At 26.6% G+C, this 24,128-nt stretch overlaps 2 protein-coding genes across 3 annotated transcripts in view; one reads left to right on the forward strand and one right to left on the reverse strand.

Moving 5' to 3' along the window:
- Positions 1–23,523, forward strand: part of LOC111684572 (UNC93-like protein) — a 30,861-nt gene extending 7,338 nt beyond the window's left edge. The window contains exons 1-7 of one of the 2 annotated variants that reach the window (XM_023446768.2): positions 7,737–7,755; positions 10,711–10,815; positions 20,741–20,875; positions 20,966–21,162; positions 21,229–21,437; positions 21,660–22,516; positions 22,596–23,523. In XM_023446768.2, coding sequence (XP_023302536.1) covers positions 10,768–10,815; positions 20,741–20,875; positions 20,966–21,162; positions 21,229–21,437; positions 21,660–22,516; positions 22,596–22,763 — 1,614 coding nt within the window. In that variant the 5' untranslated portion in view covers positions 7,737–7,755; positions 10,711–10,767 and the 3' untranslated portion in view covers positions 22,764–23,523. Of the gene's footprint in view, positions 1–7,736; positions 7,756–10,710; positions 10,816–20,740; positions 20,876–20,965; positions 21,163–21,228; positions 21,438–21,659; positions 22,517–22,595 lie in introns of those variants that run through there. The other variant, XM_046946732.1, reaches the window with a different exon arrangement.
- The window catches only part of LOC111675623 (probable tRNA(His) guanylyltransferase), a 141,876-nt gene that overhangs the window by 74,763 nt on the left and 42,985 nt on the right, over positions 1–24,128 (reverse strand). The gene's annotated exons all lie outside the window — the stretch shown is intronic.

Raw genomic sequence — 24,128 nt, forward strand, 5'->3', positions numbered from 1 at the left:
GTTCTGTTCTAGTTCTGTTCTAGTTCTGTTCTAGTTCTGTTCTAGTTCTGTTCTAGTTCTGTTCTAGTTCTGTTCTAGTTCTGTTCTAGTTCTGTTCTAGTTTATGTTAGAAAGGCAAATTAAAGAGATTGTATTTCCTTTTTAAATCAATATGCATATTAATACGCCTATTAATAAAGAATTTATCAACATTAATTAATTATTACTTGAAGAAGTCAAAAACAATAATAAGAGTTAAGAAAAAATCTTATCTCCTACTCCCAAAAAAATTACGGTAATAGAAACAAAACACCAAAATAACACTCGAATATGTCAAATCGAAAAGACGTCGAGAGGTCTGGACTCGAACAACAACAAAACAAAAGTTTGTTAAAAAATATATATAAATAAACATGACATTATAACAAAAATATTATTCATGTTCGAATAGTAAACTTAAAAAATAAATATTTTTAAACAAGAAAAAAAAGCTCGTGGATTTAAGTGGTGAAAGATTAATGGTTTTTATATTGCTATTAAAATAAATATATATTTTAAAATCATTTATAAAATATATTTAACAAATTCTAATCTTTTATAAACTGAAATTTGTTAAAATAGGGGGTATATAATATCACGTGCCTTTTACATTTTTAGCCACTTCATTTTCCATTGTTGCCAAAAAGTTTTAATTAAATTCTATTATTTTTTTTATACACAGAAGCAAATTTATAGATAACCATTATTTTCGGTAGTTATCAAACTTCCTGTATGTCTCGTTTTTAAAAATGTTTAAATTTAAAGTATTTACTTTTTCGTCTTAATTTCTATCAAATCAAAATTAACTGCTGCAATCGCTGGGTTTGAATCTCATTAAGTGTTATACATAGTTGTTGACTATATGACTAGGCGTTTAAATTGTATTATTAACACGAATTTTTTCCAACAATTTACATGTTTTATGGTTTTTATGGACTGATTTTGTTTGTATTTAACTTCTTTTCAATGGGAAAGAGTACAAAGTGTGTTTGTTTCAACACTTAACTAGACGTCGGACTACTTGTTGAAAATATTTGATAATCTTTAATAAAAAATAACATTTGTTTAAGAGTTTGTGATTTTTGTTATTTGTTTAAATACTTTACTTAATACAGTAATACAGTTTAATCAATTTTAAATATTAAAGGTTTGATTTTAACTAGCCTAATTATGTTGATTAGGTGTTTATTTATAACTTAAGGGTTTCATTTTATCAACGGCTACAAATTTGAAAAATAACTATTTGTTTAAGTTGAAAAAATGAAGTGACTGAAAACGGAAAAAACATAATTATGTTATTAGATAAAAATCTGACGGGAAAAGTTCTACTATGATAAGCAGGTGGAATAGAAGACACGTTTTTTCTTATAAAACGATTATATTAAATCTAAGGTAGAATCTTAGTATTCAAATTTAAGCTTCAATTAAGTCCTTGTTTTGTTATACTTATGTTCTATGTCAGTTCAAGCTTAGTTTTAATAAAGTTTTAGTTTAGTAATAGTTCAGTTCTAGTTCAGTTCTAGTTCAGTTCTAGTTCAGTTCTAGTTCAGTTCTAGTTCAGTTCTAGTTCAGTTCTAGTTCAGTTCTAGTTCAGTTCTAGTTCAGTTCTAGTTCAGTTCTAGTTCAGTTCTAGTTCAGTTCTAGTTCAGTTCTAGTTCAGTTCTAGTTCAGTTCTAATTCAGTTCTAGTTTACTTCTAGTTCTATTCTAGTTCAATTTCAGCTCTGTTCTAGGTGCTATGTTCATTAAGTGACGAGATGTAATAATCTAAATGTCTGCAAAATTAGAAATATTGCTTTTGCTTCGAAAAATCGGTTAAATGTTTAAAAAAGAAAATGTATATTTTTGTATGACCATTTGGAACCAAAATGAAATAACAATATTTTCCAGTCAGAGTTCTTTCCGCAAAAAAATCTAACAACTTAATAAATTCTTAATAAAAGGGAAATCATATAAGAACCAATAGTATAATCAACATGGATTATCAACCTACTTTAATTTACTAATAAATTAATAAACGATTTAATCCCTTCCATAAAAACAAATAATAATGAAATAATAAAAAAAATACAATTTTCATATGATTTTTATGACATTAAATCAAAAAATTTTATGAATGAAGTGTTTCCAGCGATAATCTTAAATAATTTCTTTAATAATAATCATTTAAAAGTTACAGATTAGTTAATAATATAAAAGATTTTGGAAATTTTTCCAGAAAAAGATATTTTTATATTAAAACAAATCTATAATGTCATGTGAATATTTGTATTATCAACAACAGGTTTTATTAATATTTTTTGTTTATTTATCAAAAATTGGTTTATATTGACAGTTACTTTTTGGTCTTAGAAAACGATTTATTGTTTAAGATTGATTTGAAATCCGGCTTTTTGAAGATTTAAAAGCATTTTAAAGTATTTCTGTTTTCATTGTTGTTTTAAGATTAATTACGTGTTTTTTTAATTTTAGTCAAATCATTGTATTTATTATATTGTATAATAATTTAATTATAATCAAGTTCTTATATTGTAAAATTTTTCAAAAATTTTAACATATTTATTGTACATTTTTTAAAAAAATTATTACATATTCTTTTTTAGAATGCCGACACATTTTTTTTCTCGAAATATTGTCAGTCATTTGTTAAAATTTTTAATTCAATGGAGATATTTTGTGTTATTTTTTAAACAAATATTTAAGTTTTTAGGCTTCGACAAAGAGAAACAAATTCGCTCTCTAACTATGTTTGATTTTTATATGTACATGTTAAAGAAAGAGAACAAAAAGAACATGAAAGAGTCTATTCCTATTTTCAGACAGGCATCGGTTAAGAGCTTTTTTACTCTCACAATTATGTACATATTTGAGCTCAAATATGTGTGAAAACCAAAAATCTGGGAGTTTGAAAAATTGATTTATTTAAATATCATTTATGATCGTATTGAAAATAAATATGTTCTCATTTTGTTTTAATTTAAAACAAAATTTTGATAGTTAATTACTATAAGTTAATCAGTGATGACATTTATTTTTTCTTAATTCATTAAAAAAGACCCTATATTGCTCAGTTATAGGCTTATAAATTAATTTCTTATCTGAGCAATAATTCAGATACTCTAAAGGTATTTTTTGAACACACTTCTAGTAAGCATTGGACTTGTGTTAAAACTTCCCAATAATGATTTATATATCTAGTAGTATATATGTATAATAAACATTCTTTTAGTCTACCTATTTATTAGTCAGTCTAAGAACAAAATAACAACAATGACGATTTAATCTAAGAAACAAAAATACAAAATAAAAACGAAAGCCATAAATTAAAATTTTGGAACTGATATAAATATTTTATAAGGGAAATACACAATGAAAACAATGCTAAAAGTAAATAATAAAATTGCAATAATATTAAATGAAATTTAAAAAAATGTTATGGCCGAGATTTTATATAGAGTTGTTATAATTGAAAATTTATTACCTAAAATCAAAGATTATTAGAAATTAAATGGTCAGCATGCTAAAGGAAATGCCGAAATTAGCTTATCTTGCTTATATAGCCAAACAATTTTTTTTTTTTTAAATTGATTAGGGAAAGTAACGAAAAAAAACCTTGATAAGAGTCATTTACTTCAATGTCTGGGGAAACCCTTAAACCCCAAAAAGAGTAAATAAGAAATATTTATGTTTTTTATAAAAATTTTTCATTTCATTTGATTTTTTACACAATTTACACCGGAAGTTTATTTGTCCGCTAAATTATTTGCGGTTTTAGTTAGTATTAACTTAATAATTTTATTAACTTATTACTTAATGTAAATATTATTAAATTTATTTCTTTATTAATCTAAACATTATATTAGTATTTTTTTACAACTTCAAATTATTCAAATACTTGTACATTCTAATCTTTAGCTGAAGGTCTTGCTGGTTTTAATGAGTAATTTATGAAAATTATTTGAAAAAACTGCAATGCTTTTTGCTTTAGCAAAAAAAAATGTTGCGAAATAATGTGGATTTTGATGGTATTAACCCTTGTGGAACTGATATAAATTCCCATTTGTGATCTCTACTTTTCTTTATTGCTTTAACGCACCACAGCCAGCTGAAATGCTTAAGAGTCATTTAAAACAGTTGATTGATTTATATAATTGATTTCAACTTCCACAGAGACCGAAAAGGGGACTCTCTAACTGCATCCGATATTGTGGAAACTTTTAATAGAATTCAAATTAATTTCAGAAAGCTTTTAATTTTCATAAGCATAATTAACAAGCAAATCATAACCTTTTAACTCTCGCTTACAGATAGAGAGTAAAATAAATCATTGCAAGTAGGTAGTTTAGTAAGTAGTTCTGTTTTCATTAAGCAATAAGAAAACGATGTCGGGTTTTAAATTTTTCTATTATTTAAGCTATTTGAAAGTTTATTTTTGGGTTATTTAAACAACTATTAAATTAAATAAACAAGAGACAACAAGTTCTTTATAAGGTAATGCTAAAAGTAATAAGAACAATAAATTTTAGAACTTATTAAGCACTTGAATAAGTTCTAATTGTTTTTAAAATGTATTTTCTTTAATTTTAGTGTATTAAAATAATTATGTACTTTAAATTTGAATTTATATAAATTTTTTCTATATGTGTAATATTTTCTTAATTATTACTTTAGCTTATTTAAATTAATTTCTTATAATTATTTATTGTATATTTCTCAAAATAATTAAACAAGTAAATTAAGCAGAAATTTTTGTGTTTAGTGAAAAGATTTTTTTTAAATCTTATAAAAAAAAAACTTAAAATAAAAAATATATAATAAATAAAAAGAATTGCTTTATAACTTTGTGGTAATTAGTATTTTCAGTTCTTTTTTTTTTCTCTTAAAATAATTGTTATGTCAGTGTTTTTAATAATTTGGAAAAATATAACGTTTTTGTTTAGCTTAAAAGTTAAGAAAACAAAGTGTGTTTTGATTTCTTTACTAGTTTAGTATATATATTTTTTTGCCAATTCATTTTAATAAATTGTAAAATTTGGGTCAAGTCTAACAGAATAAAATATTATATTTGGAGTTTATTTAAAAAAAAACAACCGTATATTTGAAAAGGTTAAACAAACTTCTGCTTTTAGTATAAATTTTAAAAATATTGCTCTAAATTATTTAAAAAGAAAAATTACAATTCTTAGAATGTAAGATAATTAATATTTAAAGGAGTGTCTTTTATTTTTTGTTAATGATAATGACATTTTATAAATAACTTAAGTGTTTTTGTTTTTAAAGAGCAAAAATAAATAAAATATTTCTAAATTATTTTCATATAATTTATATTTATCTATGAAACAAACAATGAATCATAGTTTAAAAAAAAATAATTATATAAAATTCTTTAAACTTTCTAATTAAATGTATTATTTATATCAAATAAAATTTGGATAATTTTGCCTTTTTAGCACCTTTAGTGGTATCATCCAGTAATCTTATCGTTTTTATAAGTTTTTGGGATTTTTTCATACTCTTGGCGTATTATTACTTTCTTTAAGGCAAACACAGACGTTTTTAATTTATAACGTTGAACTTTTTTTATAAATACACTTATTTGTGAAAAAAAACGAAATTGATTTCTTTTATTATTTTGCAATATATGACGTTTGCAGATGCACTTTTATTCATAGTAAGTTTATCGGTCGACAAAATTATCACTTCAATGGGAAATACAGTAAAATCTGTTTAATAACGAAATTGTGTTTTGTTTAAATTAAATTTATTTATGAAAGTGCATGTTTTCTTCAAAACTTTATCTTGTTTCTAGATTAACATTTTTAAAGTGTTGCCCTTATTTCAAAAATGTTGCCTTTTCCGTAAAAGTATTGAAGAATCAGGAAAACAAGACTTTTTACAATATTTAGAAACATTATCTTCTACCTTCCTTGAAAAAAGTCTCAATAGTTATTTGTGTCCAATACAAGTTATCACAACAGGGCAAATATATGACCCTTTTAAACAGGTTAAACATGTATTAGAGTAACATTTTGTTTCAAAAACATAATTATACTTTTTCCAGTGTTTGGATTTAGGAAGGACCACAAAATTTCTAGCTTTTGTATAATTGTGTCAGTTTATTATCCCCAATGGACCGATTAATCCAATACTTTCCGAATGTGACCTATTTTCGAAAAGTTTCGAAACTCAAGAAAAGTTGAGCCTCTAAAGATCTTTTCACTTTTGTTATTTTTTCTGGGACGATCAAGAACTAAAATGTTTGGAATTCTGTCAACGCTGGTGTATGTTGGCCCTTTAGCTTTAAAGAATAAGATCAAAGATCTTTCATCGTTTTTCGGTATTCTACTAATGGAAATGGAAAGTTATTAGACGTTTCTTACAATATCGATTGTTGTGAGATAAAGAAAAAGCTTTCTGAATGCTATAATTTGGCCCCAAAACTTTAAAGAAGTTAAGCCTTAAAAAATGGAAGATCCATTTTTGATAAGATCATAAAAAACTAAAAGTTTTTAGAATTTTATCGTAATTAGGCCCCTAAACTGTAACGAAAAAATTTCAACTTTTATACTGGGAAAAAAGTATTAAAAGCCTTTGAAACTAAGTATATAGTTGGAAATCTTGAATTAAGTTCTTTATTTGAACAACAAAGAGCTTTCGAAACTTTTTTGTAAAATCCTTATTATTCTAATGAGGATCGAATGCCGTAATCCGGAAGTTTATTTTTATAATGTTAAACAATATTTTAGAAGTTAAAGAAGAAAGAAAATAATCAAAATTTTTGTAAAAAGTGGAATATAAAAATAATTTCATTTAACGACAACCCACTGTAATACAAGTACATTTTCGAAATAAATACATTTCTACCTAATTAATACGAGTGTAAAGTATTGATTTGTATTGAAATCGCAGGCTCATATGCTGACTGGCTCTTACTATGGGTAAACTGATAACAGTTTTTGCTATTGATATCTCAAGTGGTTATTTAACTAAGATTTTTTATAACGAGTTATTTGATTTTGGTTTTGATTTAGCTATATTTGTATAAAATCAAAATCGAATACTTTTAAACAAATGGCCAGTAAACACACACACGCACATACGTATACACTAATACAAAATTTCACAAATTCTAAATGTTAGAAAAAAAAACAACAACAATTATTAGAATTTTTTTGTTTTAAAACTCAATCGCTGTTAATTTATAATATTGTGATTATTATTTTTTTTTTTGTTGGCCATATCGTTGTAAATCATTTCTTTTTTGGTCGGTATCACTTCTCTCTAGCATTTCATTCAATTAATTTTATTTTTTTTTTTAATTTTTCGTTGTTATTTTTGTTGTTGGCCTCACTTGAGTTTGGACGAGTTGTTGTTGGTTTTATTGATTAGGGCCTTTTTTTAATGGAATAAATATGTTATAAATAAATTCGCATATTGTCGCAATTTCTTGGCATTGTGCATTTGGCCAGCTATAAGGGTGGCAAAATCGGTAGTAGTGAGAGTTTCTTAAGCAAAACGACACAATTAATAAAGTTTAAAAAAGAAATTAATAAAATACGTTAAAAAAAGTATTTTTTTAAGAAATTAACATTTTGGATTTTATTAAAATTTTATGTGCAAAAAAAAAAAGTTTTTATAAAAAAGTTTAAATAACAACGATCACAACGAAAAAAAAAACTAAAAGAAACTTAAAAGTTTCTTTTATGTGTTTTAAGCAGCTGTTTTGAAAATTAAAAAAGTAAGATTTTTATAAAAAAAATAATTACAAAAATATTTGTTAAAAAAAATTAATATAAAAATTTGAGGAATTTTACACATTAATGTGAAATTAAAAATTTAGATAAAAATGCACTCTAGACTTGTATCCTAGCAAAAATATAAGTAAAACTTAATCACTTAATCTCTTAGTGTAATTACTAAATAAAATAAAAGTTTTATTGAAAAACTTTTTAAAAATGCCTATAAATTTTCAAGAAAACAAAGGAATCACATATTAACCTTATGACGTCTTAATAAAAATCTTTAAACCGTTATTTTATATAAAATCGCAGTTGTTTTTATTTTTTTATTAAAAAATATATAAAATTTCAACAAGTTCAGCGACATTTTCAACACATTTTTTTAGATATTTTTTGTCTGGTTAAAATCTTCAAACAAATGATGACGCATTGTTAACCGTTTTTTAACAATAACGAAATGAAAATTTTATTTTAAATACAATTTATATTTTTTCAAAACAAACTTGAAATTTTGTTGTTAAAAAACACACGTGTTTCTGGTACTTAGGAAAAAATATACATAAATAATAAATAAGTAAGAGTGCAAAATTTTTCAACGAGTTGAATTTTAAATTCGTTTATTAAGAGAAAAGGGCTTCAGTGTAACAAAAAAAAGGAAAGATAAAATATTATTTAATTTTGTTAAGTGGAAAATTTTTGCGCAGTTATTAAGTAATTGGCAAAATATTGCGAAATTTTTTCTCTATCAGAAGCCGAACAAGGGGAAAGTTTTACGATTTAGGAGAATAGGAATACATTTTTAATTTAAGGTAGAACAGAAACTCAAATATTAAGGCTTTTTCTTTAAATTAATTGTAAAAGCTTACTTACGGGAAATGCAACATGTTTATTAGATTTTCTAATTTATCTTTTACTTTAGTTTAAAATGTAGTCATGTTTAGAGTCTAAAAGTTTGGTTCTGGTATAGGTATATTTTATACATATGTAATCTTTAAGCCGCTTATTTATCTAGAAGTTTTCTCGTCAAGTTTGATAGTTCAAAGAAAGATATAGAGGTAGAAATAAGAAGTGAACTAGAACTGAACTAGAACTGAACTAGAACTGAACTAGAACTGAACTAGAACTGAACTAGAACTGAACTAGAACTGAACTAGAACTGAACTAGAACTGAACTAGAACTGAACTAGAACTGAACTAGAACTAGAACTGAACTAGAACTGAACTAGAACTGAACTAGAACTAAACTAGAACTAAACTAGAACTGAACTAAAACTGAACTAGAACTGAACTAGAACTTAACTAAAATTTTTTTGGTGATTTCAAAATGAAAACATAATAATGTGAATAGAATATATATCTACCAACTTGATCTTTTAGTAGTAAGTAATCACGTGACTAGTTCTAGTTAATTATTGAATATTATGGAAACTTAAACTTTTAAAAAATAATTGTTCATTAAAAACATTATTTAACTAAAAAAATTAATATCTCATTTTAAGTCAAAATCATAAACTTTTAATTTTTTTTCTAGTAAATTTTGTTTGACTAAAATCTATATTTAGTTTTTTTTTATTAAATAATTTTGTATGACTTCATTAATTTGTATAATTGCTATAATTCGATTTAATGGGTTTTTATTATTATTTTTAAAAATATAATTGAATAAAACTATTCCCTAGAACTACAATAATGATTGAATTAATTAATTTTGCATGTTTTAGATTAAATACTAAATTTATTATATAATTTGTTGGGGAGAGGAAAATTTTATTAAAAGCAGTGATCGGCTTAAAGAGGTATGATCTCATAAAGGATCATTACCAAACCCTTTGAGAATAAACATTTATTTTGCTTTATTTAACAAATTTTGTTTACATTCATTTTCTTCATGGCACCTGTTGGCTATGTGTGCCAGTCACTGTTTTTTTTCAAGTTTTTTGTTATTCTTCAAAAATATTTGTTTTAGAGCGAATTGATTTCTTTTTAACTAGATTATAAATTCAAATAATTTACGTTACGCTTCAATATTTTTCAAAAATGTTTAAAGACCTCATTTAAAATTTTAGTTAAAATAAAAGTTAATTATGAAAATAACAGAACTATTAGATCACAAACAAATTATTAATATATTTCATTCAACTCACACATTTACAATTTCAATTAAATTTTCCAAAAGAGCAGCAGTTCTCAATATATTAGTTCGTTGCAAAATTGTGGCTGCTTTTAAGCAATTGTACATAATAATTTTAACAACTATATAATTTTTTTACAAAACTTTTTAGCACCTGAATTAAACATTAGGAAATCCTATTTATTATATATATGCATATTTTAATATATACCTACATTTTATAATATTATAGTTTTTTATCATTTTTAACCAATTATATTTAGCTATAATCTTTTTTTGTTTATAATCATATAAATTGATAAACACAAAAAAATACGTTAATATGATGACAGCAATATAAAATGAAAAATAATAAATAATATACAAATTTTGAACATGAACTTGAACTATTATAACTAAATGTTATTAACAAGTCAACGGCTTTTCAGTTGAATGCTTTTTGCCATGATTTTAGCAAGACAAAAATTAAAAAAATATGATTAAAAAACAAACAGACAAACATACATGCAATTTGTTTTAATATAATAAACAAAACAAAATATTAATACAAAAATGTTTAATAATAAAAATAATAACTACAAAAAGACTATACCGCCAATTAGGGCTTTTTGATTAAAAAACGAAAATGAAAATAATATCAATCAAAAATATTATGACGTTTTCAATTATTTCGTGAGTGTAATTTAAACCCGAAAAAAAACTTCCATATATATTATTGGTGATCATTCATTGTTTAGGTTATTTTATTTTATTTTATTGTAATTATTAATTTTAAATACGTGTATTAATTAATTTTTGTATTTTTTTTCTTTTCTCTTTTTAGAATAATAGCAATTTATTGTAAATAAAACCAAAAAGAAACAACAAAAACACATACAAAATGACTGGGTTTACTAATGGAGGTTTTGAAAATGATGAACCTGTTAAGGTAAGTTTGAGATAAAATACAAAAAAATTGTTAAAATATACTGATGGAAATAACACACACTTCCCTATTATGCCAAATAAACAAACTTTACTAGACTGAACTACAATTAATTTGATTTCAACTAGAATTATAAAGAACTGAACTAGAACTGAACTAGAACTGAACTAGAAATAAACTAAAACTGAACTAGAACTGAACTAGAACTGAACTAGAACTGAACTAGAACTGAACTAGAACTGAACTAGAACTGAACTAGAACTGAACTAGAACTGAACTAGAACTGAACTAGAACTGAACTAGAACTGAACTAGAACTGAACTAGAACTGAACTAGAACTGAACTAGAACTGAACTAGAACTGAACTAGAACTGAACTAGAACTGAACTAGAACTGAACAAGAACTTAACTAGAACTGAACCAGAACTGAAATAGAACTTGTTGTTGTTTTCTCTAATAATATTATAAAGTTACTCAGTACGTTTTTGAAAATTTCAAATGCCTTAATATTAAAAATAACCCCCAGACGCATTTATTTATATAAATAATACTAAATCAATAACAAAATTATTAATAAACTAAAAAAATACTTAAGAAAACATGTTTTAAATAAACCATATCTTTAAATCACCTTCTTACAATAAACATAAACACCCTTGAAAAATAATCAATAACGAAAAAAAAAATAAGTTGTTTTAATAAAAACAAATACAATTCCTTAAGATCTTAAAGAAATACTTGTCAAAATTAAATTGAAAGCAAATTATTAAATAATATTGATTACCAGTATTATTTAACAAATACAAACCCAATATATAAAACATTTAAAGCAATTTGAAATCAATCATAGCCGGGACAGAGTGAGTGAGATAAAAAAAAATAATAATAAAAACGTCTAATAGTGACAAATAAATAACCGCTACTTTTGTTAAAAACAATATTTATTTAATATAACAAAACAAACAACAACTGCGAAATTGTATTTGCAATAAGTAAAAAGTAAAATGAAAACACTTAATGACCATAACAGCTAAACAGGCTTTAGAATTAAAACGAAAAAGTTTTTTAGAAAAAGCTAACATACATATGTATGTATATACATATGTATATTACACAATAAAATTTTCCCATAAACCCCTCCATATATGTATTTAGTATAATTAACATTTAATTGTTTTAAGTAAAAAAAAAAACAAAATCGAAATTGCAATTGTTAACTCAAATTTTTTACATACGAAATATTTTATTGTGTGCAGTTTTTAAAAATTAATTTTCTCAAACACATGTGACTGACAGAAATATCGTTATTTCAAATAAGTTTAAAAAATTCAAATATTAAGATTTGGAAGAAAAATTCAGCAACAAATCGATTATTTTTAATAGAATCAATTGGATTTTCCTATAATTTCTAATTTTAATTTGTTTATTACACAAAAATGGCACGTGTTATTAAATAAAAAATATATACCGTAAATTTAATTGACTATTGTTTAAAACAATAAATGTAAAGAAAATAGAGTTTACACAATTTACTTATGTGAACATTTTTTTAAAATAAATAATAAGAAACGTTAAATTAATATGTTTATGATTATAAGTTGGATTAGTGTGTGAACAAGTTTTAACTTTTTTTTTTAATTTGTTGAAAAGTTGTAATTAATTTTTTACGATTAAATAATATGAATATTAAATAATTCTAGAAAAACTACACACTATTTGTAATAAATAAATATTTTGTTACAAAGAACAAAATATATTTTTGAACAAGAACTAGAACTGAACTAGAATTGAACTAGAACTGAACTAGAACTGAACTAGAACTGAACTAGAACTGAACTAGAACTGAACTAGAACTGAACTAGAACTGAAATAGAACTGAACTAGAACTGAACTAGAACTGAACTAGAACTGAACTAGAACTGAACTAGAACTGAACTAGAACTGAACTAGAACTGAACTAGAACTGAACTGAAGTAGAACTGAACTAGAACTGAACTAGAACTGAAATAGAATTGAACTAGAATTGAACTATAATTGAACTAGAACTGAACTGGAACTAGAAAAAAATTTCATTTTAAACCAACTGTGTTGACTTAGAACACCTTCCCCACACATCAACCACCGCCTTTTTAAGTCATGTCAATAGAAATCAATTTATTCTTAAAATAAAAAAAAAACAAAAAAAAACACCAAATCAAGATTAAAAACTTACAGCATCTTCTGGTCTCCAACTTAACTTTTTCTTAAGAAAACAAACATATAAAGAAGAAACCAAAAGCAATACAATGTAACAAACCCAACAGATTCTGTCTTTAAAAGTAAATAGCATAAAAATCGAAAGAAAAATTATAAAAATTAAACATAAATTTGCTTCAGGCCAAATATCATCAGTAAATAAAAATAACACTGACACAAACATTTGAAAACTACCCAGAGACAAGACAATAAATAAAAAGTTTTGTAAAATACACATTTTTTCCAATACACCGACAGAAATGGGCTTTGCTTCTTTACAAAATGATTTTACAAGCCAAACTTTATTAAACAAGATTTGATATCAAATTGGCCACAAATTTTACAGACACAAAAAAGTACATGTACAAGTGAAAGACACACGACAGACGGACAAACAAATGGACACAGCCAATCCATAGAGACAGACAATTTTTTTGTTTTTTTGCACAACCAGCACGCATTTCAACACGAGTTAAAAGAAAATTTTTAAAAATAAACTTTGAAATTCACAAATCTCGTGCTTAAAGTCTGGCTTGACGACAACAATAACAACAAAATGCTGTAAAAGAAAAACTTGTAGTTAAACAGGAGAATATAATATATGTAAATATGTATGTATGTATGAATAAATATTAGCAAGAGAAGTAAAACAAACAAAAAATAATGTTGCAAAAGTCTTAACAGATATATGTATTTTTGCGGTCAAACAAAGTAAAAATTTATATACATATTTTACTTACACAATCTCAGCTGCAGTCTTATGATATGTGTCTAAAAATAACCATTAAAATACGATACCTACTAAAACCAGCTGGGTACTTGAGATTTATTCTGTTAAAGAAACCAGATTTTTACAAATTTATTGAAAGAACGAAATCGTTATTGATTTTTATAAATTAAACAATAAAGTTTAACAAAAGATTTTTTAATACTAATAATAATTGCAGCAATTAAATATTTGTTTAAAATTTGATTTAAAATAATGTAATATTTTCATGAATTAATCCTTTAGAATTTCTGCTTTGTTCTGCTTTGTTACACATACACATTCAAACAATGTTTATAAACATTGTTTAGCAATATTACACAAATTTTTAAACTGCAACAAATTTTAAACTTTTTTAATTTAATTTTTTGTTTGTTTTTTAAAATAGTTAATATAAACAATTTGTTGTAGTTTTTTTCCTGTTTATTTTATGTTCAATACTTGCTTTTGTAAATAATAAGTTTTGTTTTTCTAAATTTAGTTTCTACTGGTTTAAAGTGGTTATTATTAGTTTATTTTGTTGTTTAATAAATTATTAATATTTTTTCGCTCTCTATTTCTCTTTTGGAAACTCTCCCAGTGTTTGCAGTGACTTGTTTAATAAAAATTTGTTTAGTTTTTTTGCGTTTTTTTTCTGTATTGACTTGAAAAGTTTTTTTAAGTAAATACTTGAAAATGTCCATAAACTTGTTGAACACAAGTGTTTAATTTTTGCATATATTTTGCGTTATTTTTTATTTCATTTGCCAGAGTTTTCGAAAAAAAATATTTTAAATAGTCTTTTTATTTTGTTTTTTTGTCGTGTGGAGCTATTTAGCCTGACCAACATATTAATGGCATACATTTTTGATCAGTGAACAGGTAGTTAAAGCGGCTGGAATTTTTTATGGGTTTTGGGTTTTGTTTAACATGTTATTAGGTTAATAATTTCTAGGATTGGCTTGGTGTTTTAGGGAAAATTTTGTAAACCCCTAGGAATTAATTTATGTATGTTCTTTTTTAGCAATCGGGTCAGGACTTGTTAAGCAAAGGGTTTAATGACCCTTTTAAGAGAAATCTTATAAAGTTGTTCCAACTGAACTAGAACTGAACTAGAACTGAACTAGAACTGAACTAGAACTGAACTAGAACTGAACTAGAACTGAACTAGAACTAGAACTAGAACTAGAACTAGAACTGAACTAGAACTGAACTAGAACTGAACTAGAACTGAACTAGAACTGAACTAGAACTGAACTAGAACTGAACTAGAACTGAACTAGAACTGAACTAGAACTGAACTAGAACTGAACTAGAACTGAACTAGAACTGAACCAGAACTGAACTAGAACTGAACTAGAACTGAACTAGAACTGAACTAGAACTGAACTAGAACTGAACTAGAACTGAACTAGAACTGAACTAGAACTGAACTAGAACTGAACTAGAACTGAACTAGAACTGAACTAGAACTGAACTAGAACTGAACTAGAACTGAACTAGAACTGAACTAGAACTGAACTAGAACTGAACTAGAACTGAACTAGAACTGAACTAGAACTGAACTAGAACTGAACTAGAACTGAACTAGAACTGAACTAGAACTGAACTAGAACTGAACTAGAACTGAACTAGAACTGAACTAGAACTGAACTAGAACTGAACTAGAACTGAACTAGAACTGAACTAGAACTGAACTAGAACTGAACTAGAACTGAACTAGAACTGAACTAGAACTGAACTAGAACTGAACTAGAACTGAACTAGAACTGAACTAGAACTGAACTAGAACTGAACTAGAACTGAACTAGAACTGAACCAGAACTGAACTAGAACTGAACTAGAACTGAACTAGAACTGAACTAGAACTGAACTAGAACTGAACTAGAACTGAACTAGAACTAAACTAGAACTAAACTAGAACTGAAATAGAACTAAACTAGAACTGAACTAGAACTGAACTAGAACTGAACTAGAACTGAACTAGAACTGAACTAGAACTGAACTAGAACTGAACTAGAACTGAACTAGAACTGAACTAGAACTGAACTAGAACTGAACTAGAACTGAACTAGAACTGAACTAGAACTGAACTAGAACTGAACTAGAACTGAACTAGAACTGAACTGGAACTGAACTAGAACTGAACTAGAACTGAACTAGAACTGAACTAGAACTGAACTAGAACTGAACTAGAACTGAACTAGAACTGAACTAGAACTGAACTAGAACTGAACTAGAACTGAACTAGAACTGAACTAGAACTGAACTAGAACTGAACTAGAACTGAACTAGAACTGAACTAGAACTGAACTAGAACTGAACTAGAACTGAACTAGAACTGAACTAGAACTGAACTAGAACTGAACTAGAACTGAACTAGAACTGAACTAGAACTGAACTAGAACTGAACTAGAACTGAACTAGAACTGAACTAGAACTGAACTAGAACTGAACTAGAACTTAACTAGAACTGAACTAGAACTGAACTAGAACTGAACTAGAACTGAACTAGAACTGAACTAGAACTGAACTAGAACTGAACTAGAACTGAACTAGAACTGAACTAGAACTGAACTAGAACTGAACTAGAACTGAACTAGAACTGAACTAAAACTGAACTAGAACTGAACTAAAACTGAACTTGAACTGAACTAGAACTGAACTAGAACTGAACTTGAACTGAACTAGAACTGAGCATCTATTCAAAACAAAAAATTATACATATATATTTTTTTATTAAAACCTAATAATAGAGAAACTTTTTTCTGTAATATAAAGTGCATAACAAATTCGTTTTTGCCCATGAATATATATTGCATTTAATTGTAAAATTATATATCATAAAATGTGTTATAAAATTACAAATTTTTATTAATCAAAAATCTTCCTTTAAATTAAAATTTGATTTCGTAAATTATCTGCCTGAAAAAAATAATGCAAGTAAACAATATTTGTTTAATCATTATTATTTTGTGATGTATGTATCTAAAGAAATGCTAGTAGCTCAACAAGTTTTTTTTAATAAAATTATTACAAGCTATAAGGGAAAAGCACCAAAACGCTGGCTGCTGAACTTTTTTCCATGCACTTAACTAATTAAAAAATTTTAAATTTGACGTTAACTGCTAAATTTTGTTTTAAATGGTGTGCGGGGAAAGAGGAGATCGAAATAAAATTATTTAATAAAAATTTAATTTAGTAAAACATGCAAGTAATATGAATATTACGAAACTAAACTACTTTGACAAATAGTTTCAGTTTTTATAAAAAATGTGTGTTAAAAATAAAAAATAACAAATAAAATACATTATGGACTTTTTAGTAATAAAAGTGGTTGGCACTAAGAGAACTAAGTGGCCACAATTTAAGAAAAATCACATAAGAATTTATAAGCTAAACAGAAGTATTTTGAATTCATGGAAAAATATATTGATTTATTGTTCATAAGAGTTGCAAGACAATTGTACATTTTTTAAATCCCTCCAAAAATTTCTTATAAAAGGATATTTAATAATTTCACACACGTTTATGCTTTTGTATTAAAAACAACACATTTTTAACGACATAATCTTTGATAGTGACCTACATATGTACATTGTGTTAAATTTTAGTAAATTTCTTTGTAGTTTTTAAAATTTATAAAAAATACTTTTTAACTATAATAAAGGTGTGTTTTAGCACTGTATAATACTTGTAAAAATGGTCCGTTTTTTTTTAAATTCATAACATTGGGAATGATACAAATCAGTTTGGAAAAAAACTTTAAAAACGTGATATTTTTAAAAACTTAAGGTGGGAGATAATTTTAAGTCCGGTTATTTAAAGAAATCTTAAATAATGTAATAAACAGAAAACAAATTTATTGTACATACATGTCTGCAATTAAAAATATAAAAATAAAAGTTTTACAAGCTATAACATGTGTTAAACACTTACATAAATTACAGACATTGAAAAATCTCCATACAATTAAGAAAACAAACATAATTGTTTAAGTTTAAAGGAGTGGAAAGCTAATTGATATGCAAATATAGTAATAAACGTGACTAAAGTATGTCTCTTATAAAACAAATAATTAACCAAAAGAAAGTCCTGAATGTATTTAACATTATATAGTTTTTATGGAATTTAACTTTTATTAAATTAAAGCCTACTTTAAGGCTGCTTTTGTAGAGAGAACAAAAGTTTTCAAAACAATTATTATTGTAATCTTGTGTAATTACAGCTCAAATTTGATTAACAATTTTGATAATAGTTTTATATTATTGTTGTTATTTTTTATTTATTAATTATGATTTGTTTATTGCTTATAATTTTCAAATTACTGATTAATTAAAATATTTGAAACATGTTTTTGTTTACGCTGTGATAATAATGATTATTTTTTTATTTTGCTATTATTAAGATATCGTAAAAATGTTATTTTAACAATATACTATTTACAATTATTGTCATGGAGTAAGAATGAAATAAACTAGGACAGTTCTAGTTCAGTTCTAGTTCTAGTTCAGTTCTAGTTCAGTTCTAGTTCAGTTCTAGTTCAGTTCTAGTTCAGTTCTAGTTCAGTTCTAGTTCAGTTCTAGTTCAGTTCTAGTTCAGTTCTAGTTCAGTTCTAGTTCAGTTCTAGTTCAGTTCTAGTTCAGTTCTAGTTCAGTTCTAGTTCAGTTCTAGTTCAGTTCTAGTTCAGTTCTAGTTCAGTTCTAGTTCAGTTCTAGTTCAGTTCTAGTTCAGTTCTAGTTCAGTTCTAGTTCAGTTCTAGTTCAGTTCTAGTTCAGTTCTAGTTCAGTTCTAGTTCAGTTCTAGTTCAGTTCTAGTTCAGTTCTAGTTCAGTTCTAGTTCAGTTCTAGTTCAGTTCTAGTTCAGTTCTAGTTCTAGTTCAGTTCTAGTTCTAGTTCAGTTCTAGTTCTAGTTCAGTTCTAGTTCAGTTCTAGTTCAGTTCTAGTTCAGTTCTAGTTCAGTTCTAGTTCAGTTCTAGTTCAGTTCTAGTTCAGTTCTAGTTCAGTTCTAGTTCAGTTCTAGTTCAGTTCTAGTTCTAGTTCAGTTCTAGTTCAGTTCTAGTTCAGTTCTAGTTCAGTTCTAGTTCAGTTCTAGTTCAGTTCTAGTTCAGTTCTAGTTCAGTTCTAGTTCAGTTCTAGTTCAGTTCTAGTTCAGTTCTAGTTCAGTTCTAGTTCAGTTCTAGTTCAGTTCTAGTTCAGTTCTAGTTCAGTTCTAGTTCAGTTCTAGTTCAGTTCTAGTTCAGTTCTAGTTCAGTTCTAGTTCAGTTCTAGTTCAGTTCTAGTTCAGTTCTAGTTCAGTTCTAGCTCAGTTCTAGTTCAGTTCTAGTTCAGTTCTAGTTCAGTTCTAGCTCAGTTCTAGTTCAGTTCTAGTTCAGTTCTAGTTCAGTTCTAGTTCAGTTCTACTTCAGTTCTAGTTCAGTTCTAGTTCAGTTCTAGTTTAGTTCTAGTTCAGTTCTAGTTCAGTTATAGTTCAGTTATAGTTCAGTTCTAGTTCAGTTCTAGTTCAGTTCTAGTTCAGTTCTAGTTCAGTTCTAGTTCAGTTTTAGTTCCGTTCTAGTTCAGTTCTAGTTCAGTTCTAGTTCAGTTCTAGTTCAGTTCTAGTTCAGTTCTAGTTCAGTTCTAGTTCAGTTCTAGTTCAGTTCTAGTTCAGTTCTAGTTCAGTTCTAGTTCAGTTCTAGTTCAGTTCTAGTTCAGTTCTAGTTCAGTTCTAGTTCAGTTCTAGTTCAGTTCTAGTTCAGTTCTAGTTCAGTTCTAATTCAGTTCTAGTTCAGTTCTAGTTCAGTTCTAGTTCAGTTCTAGTTCAGTTCTAGTTCAGTTCTAGTTCAGTTCTAGTTCAGTTCTAGTTCAGTTCTAGTTCAGTTCTAGTTCAGTTCTAGTTCAGTTCTAGTTCAGTTCTAGTTCAGTTCTAGTTCAGTTCTAGTTCAGTTCTAGTTCAGTTCTAGTTCAGTTCTAGTTCAGTTCTAGTTCAGTTCTAGTTCAGTTCTAGTTCAGTTCTAGTTCAGTTCTAGTTCAGTTCTAGTTCAGTTCTAGTTCAGTTCTAGTTCAGTTCTAGTTCAGTTCTAGTTCAGTTCTAGTTCAGTTCTAGTTCAGTTCTAGTTCAGTTCTAGTTCAGTTCTAGTTCAGTTCTAGTTCATTTCTAGTTCAGTTCTAGTTCAGTTCTACTTCAGTTCTAGTTCAGTTCGAATTCAGCTGTAATTCAGTTCTTATGCAGCTCTAATTCAGTTATAATTCATTTCTAGTTTTACTCTGGCAATATAATAAATCGTTAATCACTTGGTTTGTCTATTAAAATTCCCAACCACTTTATTTGCTCCTCACTGTAAAACTCGAGGTGGGTGCCAATAGTACGTGAAATTAATAGTAAAGAATTAGCCTTACATTTCAAAGCTTAATAAATAAAAATGATCATGGCTTAGACTAATAAATAGCCAAGACTTCAAACATTTGCAATATGTTTTTCTCCCCACTTTTTTTAAAACATAATCCATAAAAGAAACATTAATGAAGTAAAAATCAATTAGCATTTGTTTGGTTATTTAAACATATTTTGGAGTGTGTGTTATATATAATTTTTTTGTCTAACAAATATTTGGTAAATATAATCATGGCTAAATTTGGCAATAAAAAAATATTTGCATATTAGACTTTATTGATAGAAACAGTTAAGAAAATAACAATTGATAAATATAACAACAAGTTTTTTTTGAAAATAAGTAAAACAATTGCAAATAAAAATTAAACAAAAAAAAATAACAAAAATAATTTCACAAAAAAAAACATTTACTGTAATTTAAAACAATTTGTAGCCAATAAATAACATTAACTTTGTAATTAGTTTTAACAAATTTTTTAACAGTATTTTTTTGGTTTTACAAAAAAAAAAAAAACAATAAAATTTACATAAATTAAACTCAAATAATTTTTTTTGTATTTGCTTGTATAATTTTAGCCAAAAGCTGGTTTCGAGCCAGACACAGCCTCACTCAGAGAGAAAGTTATACTCAATCCGGGTGAAAAATGGCGTATACTGAAAAATATTTCCATTATTTCGTTTGCTTTTATGGTACAATTTACAGCGTTTCAGGTAAGTTTCTTCTTTATAGATTTTATTTTATCTACAAACTTTTATTTTTTTATAATAAAAATTTGTTTTCTTTGTTTGTTACATTAATAGGGTACGGCAAATTTACAGTCGTCAATTAATGCCGAAGATGGTCTGGGTACCGTGTCACTTAGTGCCATTTATGCGGCTCTAGTTGTTTCCTGTATATTCCTGCCTACTTTAATTATTCGTAAATTAACCGTTAAATGGACCTTGGTATTCAGTATGTTGTGCTATGCCCCCTACATTGCCTTCCAATTGTTCCCTAAGTAAGTTTATTTTCGTTGGCATTTTCAAAAGCTTATTTCTAACCATTTCTGTTTAAATTTAAATAGATTTTATACATTGGTTCCTGCTGGTATTCTAGTCGGTTTGGGTGCTGCTCCTATGTGGGCCTCCAAAGCTACATATTTGACTCAAGTCGGTCAAGTTTATGCCAAAATAACAGAACAGGCTGTGGATGCTATTATTGTAAGATTCTTTGGCTTCTTCTTTTTGGCCTGGCAAACAGCTGAATTGTGGGGAAATCTTATCTCCAGTCTTGGTAAGTTCAAAATCGATTGCAAACTTTTTGATCTCTATGTGAGAGTTAAGTTATGCTCAGCTTTAAAGTTTTTTTCAAGCTTTTAAAACTGTAAAATATTTCTCAAGCTTATAAAGCTATTTTCAAAAAGCTTTTTAAACGCTTTATTTCTTCTAAATAAGGTTTTTTTTTAATCCAATTCAAATTCTCTAATTTATGTCTTTTATTTCTTCTCTCTTACAGTGCTCTCTAGTGGTGCTCATGGTAGCGGTGGTGGTGATGCCAACAGCACTATTTCCGAAGAAGATCTCAAATACTGTGGTGCCAATTTCTGCGTTAACGGTGCCAGCGGTCACACCAATTTGGAACGTCCTCCAGATCATGAAATCTTCGAAATCTCAATGATTTACTTGTCTTGTATCATTGCTGCTGTTGCCATTATTGCCTTCTTCTTGGATCCGCTCAAGCGTTATGGTGAAAAACGTAAAGGCTCTCAATCGGCTCAGGAATTATCCGGCATGGAACTGTTGTCGGCCACTTTCCGTCAAATGAAGAAACCCAATCAACAATTGCTTATTCCCATTACTGTATTCATTGGCATGGAACAGGCTTTCATCGGTGCTGACTTTACACAGGCCTATGTATCCTGTGCCTTGGGTATCCATCAAATTGGTTTCGTTATGATTTGCTTTGGTGTCGTCAATGCCATCTGTTCGATATTGTTCGGTTCAGTGATGAAATATATTGGTCGTACTCCCATCATTGTTTTGGGTGCTGTCGTGCATTTCACTTTGATTACCGTAGAATTGTTCTGGCGTCCTAGTCCCGACAATCCTTTGATCTTCTATGCCATGTCCGGTCTCTGGGGTGTTGGTGATGCTGTATGGCAAACACAAATCAACGGTTTATATGGTCTGCTGTTCAGACGTAACAAGGAAGCTGCCTTCTCCAATTATCGTCTCTGGGAATCGGCTGGCTTTGTGATCGCTTATGCTTATGCCACCACCTTATGTGCACGCATGAAACTTTATATTCTATTGGCTGTGTTGACTTTGGGTTGCATTGGCTATGTCATTGTAGAAATTCTCTACAGAAAGAAGGTAAACTAAAATACATATTTCCCTATTAGAGAACATTAACTAAATTTATTTTTTTTTTTTTTTTGTATTTTCTATATAGCAACGTAAAATCAAGAAGCAAGAAAAGGCTGAATTGGCTGAAAAGGAGAAAGAAGCTGCTGCTGCTAAAGCTGCTGCCGAGGCTAATGTCAATGGCACCCCAGAAGTTGAAGAAACCGATGATGAATTGGATGATCTCGAAGAAGATATTGTAGTCACACATTTCTAAACAAAAAACATTTCATTAAAAAACACAACTAAACAAACAAACTAACAATTTTATTGTTGAAAAAAGCTGTTTAAAGCTTTTGTTATAACAAACTAAAACTTATAACTTAGTAACAACATAAAAGCTTTCCTAGGCTTTAAGCTTGATTCTTACTAAAGTTGTATTAAGAAAATTTTCATTACAATTTTTTGTTTTCTCATAAAAATCTAATGAAAATTTCTAAAAAGAAAAGTTTCGAAAATTGTATATAAACTAAAAAAAACTCTGTAAGAAACCAGAAACTTTTGTTAAATATTACTTAAGAACTAACACGAATGAAAAAAACATGTTAAAACATGAAAGTGTACAATGGTCTGTCCATGGGGAAACAAAAAGAAAAAACATATTTCCAAATGTCTCCAGAAACCACAAACACAAATAACTGTAATTGTAGTGAAAATAGTAAAAAATTCATGGAAAAATAATTGTATTTTTTTCCAAAACTATCACACCACTCCACCTCACCCTCCTCTCTCTCTCTCCCACTATCTCTCTAATACACTTTCATTAAGCTCAGACTATAAAATGTTTTAGTTTTCTCTTAAATATCATCATTATATGCTCAGTATTATGTTAAGTTTTAAGAAAATTTTATTTTTTTTAAATATTTCTTTTACTTATTTCTTTGCTTTCGTTCATTTTTTCATTACATTCTTTTCTCTAATAATTTTATTTTTATTTGTCTCTTTTTACTGTTTTTACTACACTTCGACTCTACTTTTAAAAAAATCATTAGTTTAATTATTCATTTTATTTTATTTTTAAAATTGTTCTATTTTATTTTTCGTTTTTGTTTTTTTCTTAAAAAAGCTCTTTTTTCTTAAAGCTTTTAATTTTTATTTGTTTTATCTATTTGAAATCGTTTTTGAATAGTAGTTTATTTAAGTAGTTATATTAATTTAAACAAATTTTATTTTCAAATTTATTGAAATTGTGTTTTATGATTGTGATCGATCATTTTAATAATTTTATTTGCAGAAATTGCAAAAAAAAAAAAACATAATTTTATTAATTGAAAAACAAAATGTTGTAAAATAAAACACAAAAAAAAAATTTAATAAAAAAATATATTCGAAGAATCAATATTATAATATAATAGCTGTATGAAACTGTCAAATTGTGAAATAAATATTTTACATGAAACATGTAATAATATTTAAGGAAAATCGAAAAAAAGAAGAATCATAAAAAAACTTTTAGTTTAATTATACTATTAATATTATTATATTAATAAAAATTGTATTTTAAGAAATAAAGAAAAATTATTTTGTTCAAAAAAAAATCAAGAGTTTTTATTGGGGAATTTCAAGGTGAAAGTTAGGCTAG

This window comes from Lucilia cuprina, chromosome 3 (assembly GCF_022045245.1).
Source record: "Lucilia cuprina isolate Lc7/37 chromosome 3, ASM2204524v1, whole genome shotgun sequence".
Taxonomy (NCBI): domain Eukaryota; kingdom Metazoa; phylum Arthropoda; class Insecta; order Diptera; family Calliphoridae; genus Lucilia; species Lucilia cuprina.